A 12,320-nucleotide genomic window follows, 5' to 3' on the forward strand; every position below is an offset into this window, starting at 1 on the left:
CCACCCATCCATCCATCCACCCACCCATCCATCCACTCATCCACCATCCATCCCCCCACTCACCCATCCATGCATCCACCCATCCATCTACCCACCAGCCAGCCAGCCACCCATTCATTTACCTACCCACCCATCCATCCACTCACCCATCCATCCACCCATCCACCCATCCATCCATTCACCCATCCATGCATCCACCCATCCATCCACCCACCAGCCACTTATTCGCCCATCCAGAAATAAGGCAGAAAACAAGGCAGCCAGCAGAGGGGAGAACTTGGATGCACAGATTCCTTGGTGGAATCCATGTATGCATGTGCATGCATGCACTGGTGGGGGTGAGGAGGCAGAGCAGACAAGGAAATAGAGAAAGATGCATCCAAGTGTTCTCATTCCTCCCACCCAGTACCGCCACCCTCACATCCAGCTCCAGAGTCTTACTGGGTGGGACCCCTGAAGCCAAGAGCCAGAGGTCCATTACTGGCCTGGGAGTTGCACACAGCCCTGCTTCCACCACTGAGTGGGCCCTGTCTTGAGCTAGAGAATCTTTCTGTTTCTTCTCCCAGTGACCCCTTCAGTCTGGACACAGCCAACCTTGGTCAGCCACACATCTTGCCTAAAGTCCCCACCTAGCCCCAGAGGGACCCCTGCTCCCCAGGGGTCTCGGAAGCCAAGGCTGAGTCTCTTCCCTGACCTCCTCCACCCAACCCCCCTCCCCTAATCCATCTTCACCCAGCAGCCCTCAGGAGGCTGCACTGACAAGCAGACCTGACAAGCAGGGACACCACTCTTGCTGTAAGCCCCTCCCTGGCTCTCTCTGCCCTCAGAATAAACTTTTGCCCCTTGTCATGGCACACTCGGGGGCTTGCAGACCACCTAACACTACCTATCTCCTTTCCCCACCTCATGCCTCTCTCATTTTCTACTCCTCGATCCCAACTCCCAATTCCATAAACACATCACTCTCTCACCCTCTCTGTTCCTCTGCCAGCTGGCTCAGCCCCTCTTCTCTGCCTGCACTTGGTTCTCTACCCATAAGGCTCTGCACCCCTCCAGGCAGGAGCAGCTCAGATGCCTCTTCACAGAGTTGGGGGATTTGCCAAAGCAAATGGAACGATGATTTACACTACCCAAGGAGTGGCTGTAATGGTGAAGATTCAGGCCAGGATGTGAGGGGTGGGCTGTGCTGACAGTGGGGAGACACTGGGGCTGTGGGTCTTGTTGGCACCAGTGTCAAATTCAAACCACTGGGCTCCAAGGACACCATGTCCCTCCCTGCATCAAGGCTTGGCCTGGTCCCAGCTACACCCACCTGCTGGTCCACAGCAACAGCATCCAGTCCATTATACATGATGTTCACCCAACCATCCTTGGATGCCAGGACAAAGAGGGACATCAGAGCCTGGGAGACATGGGGAGGGGGAATGCAGGGGTGAGGACTGTGAGTGACTCCAGCTGCAGCCACCCCTCCTCAGCTCTCTATTCTTCTGCCCCTGGGAGGCAGAGGGACAAAGACGTCTTCTCTGTGTGGCAGAGCTGTGCCCTCATCCAACAAACCTTTCCTAAGGACCTACTATGTGCCTGCCACATACTCTTGCAGTTGCTGTTATAGAAGAAAAAGTGCTGAACCCATGGTCCTGGGTTTTGGTCTCAGCTCTGAAATTATCCAGCTGTGTGATCTTGGGCAAAAAAAATTCATGAACTCCTGTCCCCTTACCCACAGAATGGAGCTAACAAATACCTTTCTGGCAGGTGTGCTGGGAGGGCCAGCTGAGGCTCAACCAGATGGTCCCTGCCATCCTTACTCCAGTGGGTAAGACATGCTTGCCCCAGCATCTGAAAACAGGAGCTCATGAGAGGAGTCAGGAGCCCTGGGTCAGAGCCCAGGCTGTGCCACTCACTGGCTATGTGATTTGGGGCAAGTTCCTCGATGTCTGTGGGCCCATTTCCTCATCTGTAAAATGGTAATAATTCCTCTCCCTGGTTTTGAAAAGGAGGTGGTCCCCAGAACACAGCCACCCAAGGCTCCCACGGAGATGGCAGGTCAGCATCCTCATGTCTCTTCAGTGAGTTCACATCTGGTTCTGCAGCACCCAGCACAGAACCTTGCACACAGCAGGTGCTCAGTAAAGGTTTTCTGAACTGAACTTGAGCACAGCCTCCTGTGCCATCTTTGCACCAGTAGTTAGTAGGTTCACAAAGGGTCCCATTTCACCAGAAACGGCCCGGAGGTCATATGTCCTACTCAGGAAGCCCTCTCCCCAGGGCAGAGGTGGTCACACCCCTCTCTGTGCTCCTGCCACTGTGGGCCAGGACATGCGGTTCTGGAGTGAGTCTCTGGCCCCGCACTGGCCCCGCCTTCCCACCATCCAGAGCACCGACCCCTTCCTCTTCCCTTCCCAGGTGGGAATGGTGCCGAAGGTGTCCAGAAAGTGCTCAGACCCAGGAGCAGGGAGGGCAGAGGAAGACCCCCTTCCAAGGGCACAGGAGGCTCCTACATTCCAAGGACCTGCCATCACTGTCTCCGTTGACAGGTGAGGACACTGGAACAGAGGGTCTGGCACTTGTCTGAAGGCACACAGCTGGTAAGGGCCACTGAGGAGTCAGAGGCTGCAGGCCAGGCTGGAACCCTCCAGGTGGCTCCAAGTGCGGAGAACACCCCACGCAGGGTTCCAGGAGAGCCCGATGCCAGGTAGACCCAGAAATGCTCCAAAGGGGCGGGGCTGGCACTGGGGCGGGGCCCATAGGTGAAGGGGGTCAGGAGCACGGGCACAAAAGGCCCCTGGCAGGCTCCCCCTCAACTTCCTAAGACATCTTTTCCCCAGGAGGGCAGGGGTAGTGACTGTCCTGGTTCCTGACACCCTTTCCCTGGGCACCCACTGCCCCTCCAAGGCCCCGTGGCTCCCCTCCCAGGTGCCACTGGGGGGCAAGCCCCTCCAGTGGGATCTAGCTGGAGGCTGCCCATCAGCCAGCGGGGGACGAGGGCCTGGAGCCAGCTCCTCCCTGTGTGCCCTGGGGCAACGCACGCCTACATCTGGACAAACCTGGCCTCCTGGGCAGGCCCTCAAGAAATGAGGGCAGGGAGGGGGAGGCAGCAAGCCAAGGGCTCTCACCTGGGGCACTGCCCAGATGGGTCACACCCGGCAGGCCCCCAGAAGAGGAGACCAAGGGGAAAGCAGACACCAGGCAGGGGTCTGCATGTCGACACAGCAGAGAGCAGCGGGTGGGTGACGGGAGAGGGTACCACCCGGGGCCAAGGGCTTGATACCCTTTCATCTCAACCACAGCCTGCCTGGCAGGCTATAACATTCCCATTTCATAGATGAGGAAACTGAGGCTCAGGGAGTCCACACCTACAGAAAGTGGCAGAGCTGGATTCACCTCCAGGACTGCTTGATTCTAAAACTCCTGTCAGGGGTCCCTGGGTTGGGGGAGGGAGCCAAGAACCAATGTTCACAAAGCACCTACTAAGTGCAGGTGTTTGCTGGGCACTCTGCACACAGACTCTCTAAGCCTCATCCCACCTGAGGGGTGAGTGCTACCCTTACCCATTTTGCAGAAGAGGAAACTGAGGCTTGGAGAGGAGAAGTCAGTGTCAGTCCTGGCAGTGCAAGACAAGCCAGGTCTGTGATTCCCAGAGCCACTGGCATCCAAGAGAGGGGAGGGTCTGATCAGGGCTAGGAGGGCGGTGCTTACCTGGCCCAGGTTGTCAAAGTTGTATTTGTGATGGACCCAGCGGTAGTTGGCGGCCATGCAGTCCGAGCGGTTGGTGATGTTGCGGGTGTCCACGCCCAGACAGTGGTAGAACTTGCCCTTGAAGAGCTGGGGAAAGGGGGCAAGGTTGGTGCTCTCACAGGTGAGGGTTGCAAGTCAGAGAGGAACCCGCCTCTCGATCGCGTTTTCTCAGCCTGTCTTGTGCTCAGTCATCTGGGCCCATGTCTGTCTCCCTCCCTGGAGGAGGAGCCCACAGCTGGCAAGGTGCATGAGGTTGGAATGTGGAGTCTCTCCCCTGGCTGTCTGAGACTTCCTTTTCCCCAGTCACAGAGCCCAGTCCCTGCCCAGACTGGACACCCCTCACCTGCACTCCCAGGATGCCAAAGATGATGAAGAAGGCACAGCAGATGAGCACGATGTTGCCGATGGGCTTGAGGGAGGAGATGAGTGTCTCCACCACCAGCTTCAGGCCCGGCGCCCGGCTGATGACACTGAGGGCAGGGAGAGGCCAGGCACACATAATCCCTTGGCCAGGCCAGGAGGCAGCCCCTACTCAGCCCAGAGTCACCAGGGCTGAGCATCCCAGGGCATGAGTCCCCAGGGCTCACCAGGGCTGAACACCCTGGGGCATGAGGACAGTCGCCAGGAATGCAGAGAACGTGGCCAGGCAACCCAGACATGGGCAGAGCAGGAGGCAAGCTGCACCCAGGCCTCAGATCTACAGCAGCAGCAGGGTACCTGCCCTCACCCCTCACTGTGCCCAGCTCCTGGGGGTCCACACCACACCCTGGTCTAGGGACTGATGCCCAGAGATGGCAACAAGCCACTCAGCTCGTTGGGGTCTGCAATACTGGGGTCCAGCTTCAGCCCTGCTCTTCCAGCATGCCCCACCCCCAGGGTCTGCAGACCCCTCGCCCGGGAACAGCTCAGGGTGTCTGGCACTCACTATTGGAGGACCAAGTGGGCGAGTGGGGAGGGCGGAGTGAGGGCCCAATTCGACCCGTGGCTTCCCTGTACAGTGCATGACGCTTTCCCCCATCCGCCCAGGAGGGGTTCTCACCGCAGGGGGCGTAGGGTGCGCAGGAGCCGCAAGACTCGGAGGACCCCCAGGATCTTGGCTCCCCCGGCCGAGGCCAGGGACACCACGATGTCGATGATGGACACGAAGACAAGAAAGCCGTCCAGCACGTTCCAGCTGCTGCGCAGGTACGCCTGCTCGCCGAAGTACAGGCCCAGCGAGACCACCTGGGGCAGCAGTGGGGGCCGGGGTCAGGCCGCCGCAGGAGGGGCGGGTAGGTGGGCTGGGCCAGCCGGGCTCTGCGCGAGGGGGCGGGGCGAGGCCAGGTCGGCTTCGGGGGGGAGGGGGCGGGGTCCTGCAAATGGCAGGGCCGGAGGGAAGGGGAGGGTTCAGGCCCCCCTCTGAGGGCGGTTGATGGGCGGGGACAGGTCAAGGTCAGGGCCCAGCAGGCCGCCCCTTTAGGTTCCGGGTGCCTCTGGCAAATCCAATACAAAACTGCCCGCCCTGGGAAGCGCCCCAGACGGGATGCTTCCCCTACACCCCACACCTCTAGCAGGTGCCTCCATCACACTTAGTGTTCCCTGCACCCGTCTGTCTGGCGGGGTTGTGACTCCTGTGAATGGGGGACGTGGCTGATCCCCTCTGGGTCGTGGGAGCCCAGCCCAGGTGCTGACACCCATGGGGCTACGAGTGGAATGAGGCCGATGGCAGGCGAGTGACAAGCTGAGGCAGGGGCTGACCCAGGTCCAGGGGCCCGAGCTGGGGCTGGCAGGGGTCCCGAGTGAAGCCGGGAGCTACCTTCAGTGTCATCTCGCCCACGAAGATGGCCGTGAAGATGTAGTTGGACACGGTGAGAAAGATGCGTTCCTGAAAGCATCGGGAGATATCATAGGCCCAGGGGCTCCCAGAGCTGCCCGGCCACTGGCCAGCCGCTGCTTTGGCCAAGGTGCGTAGAGGAGAGGCTGCCACCTCTCAGTTCTCGGAGGCTTTCCCCGCCCCAAAGGCAAACTCCCTGTCCCGCCTCCCCACCTCGGTGAGGTCTCCCTGCCCCACCCAGCCCTGGCGAGCTGTCCCTTGGCCTGGCCCCTGCCCTGCCCAAAGGCTGCAGCCACTCACGGTGCTGCCGGCCTCGATCTGAGGCCGCTCCAGGGCGATGGTGATGCAGTTGAGAAAGATGAAGGCCAGGACGACGTAGTCGAAGAGCTTGTGGGCAATAATGGTCTGACACAAGACCCGGAACCTGGGCAGGGTGGGTGGGGGCTGCCTGAGTGTCAGCTGCCTCCCACCCCGGCCAGAAGGAAAGCAGAGGACCCAGGCAGCAGTGCAGACCAGGCTGGCCTCCAGGAAGCAACCCCTATCCTTTCCTCTGGCCAGGTGCCGACTCTACACCTGCTCAGGGTGCCCACCTGGCATCACCTTCTCTGACCATACACCCACACCACGAGGTCACCCACCTTTCCCTGGCACTCGAGGTTTACCCAGCCCAGATCCCTGAGCCTGTCAGGAGGATACCACACTGCCTAGTACCCTCTGCTTCTGCCCCAGGCCTTCCCTCAGGCTGCTCCCTGCCCCTGCACCAGGCTCCTCCTCTTCACAGCCCCTGATGTGCCTACTGGAATGCCACCTGCCTCCAGAGCCCAGCACAAAGGCCTCCTCCCCCAGGAAGCCTTCTGATCTCCCCTCAGATGCAAGCCACACAGGCTACTTGAGAATGGTTCAACCTGGTGCCCAGCACAGGGATGGCCTAGACTAGAGAGCCCAGGAGAGCCTGGCCACCAACATCCATCTTGCCTAAAGTCCCCACCTAGCCCCAGAGGGACCCCTGCTCCCCAGGGATCTTGGAAGCCAAGGCTGAGTCTCTTCCCTGACCTCCTCCAGCCAATCCCACTCCCCAAATCCATCTTCACCCAGCAGCCCTCAGGAGGCTGCACTCTCCCCTGGAGACCCCCACCTCTGGGCCGGGAGGGTCCGCTGTGGTCTGGGAGAGCGCCACCAATGGCCTTGCCTGGCTTGGCAGAGATCCGTCCCTCCCACGTCACCCCTACTCTAACCCGCACCCCAGGCCTGGCCCCGCCCACCTGTTCTCGGGAGAGAAGAGGTAGACAGACCAGTCTTCGCGGACCTCGCACCAGTCGGGCTTATAGACGTCGATCATCTTGCGGACGCGGAAGCACAGCGTCTAGCAAGAGGAGGACGGAGCGCCGGGGGTCAGCGATGCGCAGGGCTACCGGTCTCCGCCCATACGGCCATCCCGCCAACCGGGGTCGCAGGGTCACCTCCGAACTCTCTGCCCCCCGGGGGCAGCCAGGGAGGGCTTCTCTCCCAGGAGCGGGCCCAGCTCAGGTGTGGGCAGTTCTGGCCCCGCCCCTCCTGCCTCACACCTGAAGCCCTAGCCGCTCCGGCCACGCCCCGGCCACGCCCCCCGTGGGCCCGCCCGCTCGGGCCCCGCCTCCTGCGGCCGCACCCGCTTCTTTCCTATCCCACCGCACCAGGTCCCCTTCGGCCCCGCCCCCACTCACGTAGTCGATCTCCTCCTCATCCTCCCCGCGATCCCCGCGGTCGCCCATCTTGGTGAAGACGTCCTTGGCGATGCTGGGCATCCTGCCATTGCAGTCCTCATGCCCGGGGACCGGGCCTGCCGCCCTCCAAGCGGCCCGGGGGTGGGCGCCCACTGCGGGCACCAGCTCCGCCAGGTCCACCGAGTCCCTGTTGTCGAGGGACAGCGTCCGGCGGTGGTGACGGTGGCGGTGCGCCAGATGGGGCCCGTGATGAGTGTGGTGGGTGTGTGGGGCGTGCAGGGGTGCGGCCCGCGGCGGCCCCTCGTCCGCGGCAACCTCGCAGACCCGGGCGCCGCCGCCGCGCTCCGCAGAGAGCAGGGACTCATGCTCCGCCGACGGCGGCTTGTGCTTGAGGCTGTTCCAGCTGGAGCGACGGCTGGCCCAGGCCGCGCTGCGGCCCCATGGCCCGTAGTAGGAGCTCCGGGAGCTGGACTGGAAGGAGTTCCCGTTCAGGGCCAGCGCCCCACAGGCACACCCACGGGTGGGGCACCAGGTGCCCGAAGGCAGCCTGCACCCCCGCTGTGGCTCTAAGACCACCCGCCTGGCCAGCGGGTGACGGAAAGGGCTTGACCCTAGAGATCCTCTCCCTGTCCCACCTCACTCCATCTACATCCACAGGGACATGAGGGCACGTCCACCCAGAGGTTACATCCCCTCCTGCCACCTCACTTCCCTTGAGGAAGATACAGCAAGTTAGGGCCATCTTCCCATTTTGCAGGTAAGGAAACTGAGGCTCAGAGAAGGGCAGTAATTTGCTCATGGTCACACAGCTTGGAAGTGGCAGAAGGTGGATTCAAGCTGCAGTCTGCCTGACTCCAAAGCCCAGCTCTTTTTACCCTACACATTGCTGCTGAGATGAAAACCCAATTCTCTGCACCAGACCCCACTGGCACTAGGCATTCATTCATTCCTTATTGCCAGGTCCCGCTCTGGCACTGGGCACCCAGGAATGCAACAGACATGGCCCCTGCCTGACTTTGGCTGGGCACCAGAGTCTGAGGCTAGGCTGGCAGGTACCTCTCTTCAGGGTCCCTCCACACACACCCCAGCAGGAAGCGCCCATCCAGAGCTCCCCACAAGGACTTACTAGGGAGCGCTGGTCATAGCTCATCCTCCCCAGAGACATGACGCTGCTCTTTCGGGAGCCCAGGGCCACCAGCATGGGGTCCGGCTGCAGTGAGAGTCGGGGGGCGGGTCCCGCAGCCCCTGCAGGACCTAGGTGCCCACCCAGTGGGAGACTGGGGTCCAGGTGCCCATTGGGGGTCATGGGGATTGGGCAGAGCTTGGGATCTGGAGGAGTGAGATGGAGACAGAGGGAGGGACAGATGGCAGACAGAAGGACAGAACAACAGCAAGGGAGCCATGAGACAAACAAACAAGGAAGGAGCAGAAATGGAGAGCTTTTCTGAGGAGGCTTACTCTACCAGGAAGTCTTCCTGGTTGCACCCCATCACAGTGCCTCCCCTCCGCCCCCCACCTGCAGGGCTCTCAGCTTTATTTAGGTATGTGTGGACCCCTTGCCTTCTGTGCTCAGGACCAGCCTGACAGCTCACTCCCATGCCCACTATGGGAAACAAGGCAGAGACTGTCCGCCCCAGTTACAGAGAAAGACACTGGGCTAGGGTTGGGGAATGCTTGTTCCAAGATGCCCGGTAGTGCCAGGCAGGACCAGAACCTACACCTCGACCTAAGGCCCTGAGGCTGTAACCAAGGGGCCCTGGTATGTGGAGGGATGCAGTGGGCTGCAGCTACCCCTGTGCCTAGAATCCCGGGGGTCCATGGATGTCACTGACCTCTTTTTGAGACTTCACATTTTTTCCAATTTTGAACGTAAACAACAAACCATAGAGAAGTAGCAGTCCCTGAGCCTGGGCTTGAGGGGAAGTCAGACGCTGTCCCCTCTGCCCACCTGGATCTGTGGGGAAGGCTCTTGGCTCTCTAGGTGACAAGCGAGGGCCTGTTTACCTCCGCTGCTGTCCAGGCCTTCCTGGAGCTTGTCAAACTCCTCCATGTTGGATGAGCTCTGGTCCTCGTCCGTGTAGGAGCGATTGGCGTCACCCTGGGAGAGCATCCCTCACATCAGAATGCAGGTCAGCCTAGCTCCTCCCTTCCCAGCTCCCTCTAGAATTTTTCTATGGGTTTCCACCGCCATTTTACAAATGGGAAAACTGAGGGTTCGAAAAGGGAAATGAGATGCTAACAACAACCTAGGCCACAAGCCTACATCTGCCTGACTGCGAGTATCCCCAGAGCCTCAGAGGATGGAGGGAGCAGGGCCCAGAGTCCCTAATCTTGGGGGATTTTGAATCTCAGAGATGGAGAAGCCTAGTCCTACATCCCTGGGGGAGAGCAGGGATGGCAGACGCAGTCTCCATTTGCATGCTTCCTATGATGAAGAGCTCGCCACCTCATCAGCAACCCCCTCCTTTAGGGATAGGTTGCCTGCTGGAAGTTTGAATTGCAGCCCTCCCCCATCCAGGCCACCTCTCCCTCGCCCAGTCTTTTGCAGGCCCTGTGGGGGTGCTTCCTCTGCCAAGACCACAGTCACCTCCGCCTGGAAGCCCTCCACCAGGATGGCCACCAGCAGGTTGAAGAGCACATAGTTGCCAAAGGTCATGAGGGCGACAAAGTAGAGGGAGGCCCAGGGGGAAGTGGAGGCCATGCCGTTATAGAGAACGACGTTCCAGTCCTCCTGGGTGAGGATCTGTTGGGGAGACACAGTTAGCCCTGGGGTACCCCTAGTCCATGGCTAGGCTCTACAGGGAGGCATGGGAGCTGTCAGCCCCGCCCCTCCCAGGCCTACTGTCCCATGGCTTCCCCAGCAAACATGAACACACAGAGGCCACTCACCTGGAACACAGTGACAATGGCCCACAGCAGGGAGTCGAAGTTCTTCCTGTCGGGCACCGTGTCTCCAGTGTCCGTGCGGAGGCTGAACTTGCAGCCAAAAATATGCATCCCAAGGATGCTGGGGAAAGGATGGAAGAGGCTCATCGGACTCACATGCACCAAACTGCCCACCCACCTTGTTTCATTCTCAGTCAACTCAGTAAAATGCAGGGCAGGGGGAGGCGGGGCAGCGTTGGTCCCATTTTACAGAGGTGAACACTGAGGCTCAGGGGGTCATGCTTGCTGAAAGCCACAGGGGACTGAGGGACAGTGTCAGGCTTCACACCCAGGTCCAGGTGGCTTTGTCCAGAGAAGCACAGTGGACCACATCCCCCAGGCTCCCGCCCACAGCCCCAGCAGGTGCTGAGGTATGGCCCCCAGCACGGCGGGCTCACCTGAAGATGAAGATGAAGAGCATGAGCAGCATGCAGAAGGTGGCCACGTTGTCCATGGTCTTCATGAGCACCACGAGCTGGCGCCGCAGGGCAGGCATGAAGCGCACCAGTTTCAGCACACGCAGCAGCCGGAAGGTCCGCAGCACCGACAGCCCACCGTCCGCCTGCCCCACGATCTCCCAGATGCTGCGGTCCCGCAGGGCAGGCCCAGGGTACAGGTAGGAGGCAGCAGTAGGAGGCCAGGGGAAGAGGAAGACAGAGGGAGAAGGGAAAACAGAGAGACAGAGCTTCCATCCATCCATCCATCCATCCATCCATCCATCCATCCATCCGACCAGTATGTTGGATGCTGCTCCACGCCACGAGCTAATCAGGGGCTCTTCACCTGGAGTCCATGGACCACCCCCACCCCCACAAGAGGTCTCTGGCTAGAATCCGGAGGTCCGTGGATGTCACTGTCCTCTTTTTGAGATTTAACGTGTCTTTTGGTTATGAATGTAAACAGGAAGCCACAGAGAATTAGCAGTACCTATGGCTTTGTGGCAATCAAAGTAACTGATGTCTTCACATCACGTGACAGCCGATGCAGCTGTTTCCCAATATTATTTATGCCCATCCCTTCCTTGGAACGATAGCAGTCACAGACCCGCTGCTAGATTGTGCTGTTTAACTTTACAAAAATATGTTGATAAATCACAAATGTTTGACTATTTCAATGATTGTTTCAGTGCAACGGGTTTCCACAGCCATCTTATGTCCTTTATATACTGGCTGGGGTCTTCGCATTAAATCTCCCCCCGAGCCACTCTGCTGCCGGGTGGGTTCGGGGAGGGGTACCTGATGATGACAATGATGCTGTCGAAGATGTTGTAGGGGTTCCGCAGGTAGTCGAAGAGCCCAAACGCAGCCAGCTTCAGGATCATCTCCAGAGCAAACATGCTGGTGAAGACCACGTTGCAGATCTCCAGGATGTTGGTCAGCTCCTCCGGCTGTGGGGCATTGGGGTGGGGAATGGAGACCCAGTCAGGCCAGAGGCCAGCTGTGGATCCCCTCTGGACACCCACCCTGGCTGTGTGACACTGGCAGGTCGGTGTCCTCACCACAGCTCAGTCTCCCCACTGCCCCATGCACAAGGCCCCGAGGGCCCCTCTCAACTCTGCTACCTTGGGGTCCTGAGAGGTCTGCTGAGATGGTGAGGGTTGGGGGACCCCATAGGGCTGACCTTCCACAAATTTGGTAATGAGGCTTGTAGTGCACCATGAGGGAAGTGTTCTGATACCCATTTTACAGATGAGGAAACTGAGGCTTGGAGGCCAGCCTGAGGTCACACGGCTAAGATGCAGAGCAAGACAGGAAAGCAGGACAGGCATCGCTAGACGTCACTATCCCATTTAGTGAGCACTTACCACATGCCAGGAACCGTTCTATGCATTTTACAGGCATCACTTCACTTAGCCCCTCACAAGAACCCATCTGCAGGCAGGCAAGGACATGGGTTCACAGGACGCCAGTCCCTTGCCTGAGGCCGCAGAGCTAACAAGTGGTGGGACCAGGATTTGAACCCAGGCAGCCTGGCTCCAAGACTCCCGTCCTTAACCCCCGCCCGTGCAGAACTTTTCTCTCCCCTTCCCAGCAATGGCTGTCTCAGGACCAAGGGTGGCTGGGGACATCGTGCCCCATGAAAAGAGGATGGACATGATGTACCTGCTGCATGCCAGGCACAGTCCTGCACACAGAGCACCCGTG

The 12,320-nt window shown here is 59.8% G+C and overlaps 1 protein-coding gene across 3 annotated transcripts in view; it reads right to left on the reverse strand.

Annotated features, from left to right (window-relative positions):
• The window catches only part of CACNA1I (calcium voltage-gated channel subunit alpha1 I), a 134,083-nt gene that overhangs the window by 20,328 nt on the left and 101,435 nt on the right, over window positions 1–12,320 (reverse strand). For all 3 annotated transcript variants that reach the window (XM_063622881.1, XM_063622882.1, XM_055251946.2), the window contains 14 exons: window positions 11,412–11,563; window positions 10,575–10,760; window positions 10,141–10,258; window positions 9,839–9,994; window positions 9,256–9,349; window positions 8,378–8,580; window positions 7,252–7,722; window positions 6,811–6,911; window positions 5,849–5,972; window positions 5,531–5,599; window positions 4,775–4,959; window positions 4,079–4,205; window positions 3,697–3,822; window positions 1,313–1,402 (listed from right to left, as the gene is read on the reverse strand). In XM_063622881.1, the coding sequence (XP_063478951.1) occupies window positions 1,313–1,402; window positions 3,697–3,822; window positions 4,079–4,205; window positions 4,775–4,959; window positions 5,531–5,599; window positions 5,849–5,972; window positions 6,811–6,911; window positions 7,252–7,722; window positions 8,378–8,580; window positions 9,256–9,349; window positions 9,839–9,994; window positions 10,141–10,258; window positions 10,575–10,760; window positions 11,412–11,563 (2,202 nt within the window). The remainder of the gene's footprint in view (window positions 1–1,312; window positions 1,403–3,696; window positions 3,823–4,078; window positions 4,206–4,774; window positions 4,960–5,530; window positions 5,600–5,848; window positions 5,973–6,810; window positions 6,912–7,251; window positions 7,723–8,377; window positions 8,581–9,255; window positions 9,350–9,838; window positions 9,995–10,140; window positions 10,259–10,574; window positions 10,761–11,411; window positions 11,564–12,320) is intronic.

This window comes from Symphalangus syndactylus, chromosome 18 (assembly GCF_028878055.3).
Source record: "Symphalangus syndactylus isolate Jambi chromosome 18, NHGRI_mSymSyn1-v2.1_pri, whole genome shotgun sequence".
Lineage (NCBI taxonomy): Eukaryota > Metazoa > Chordata > Mammalia > Primates > Hylobatidae > Symphalangus > Symphalangus syndactylus.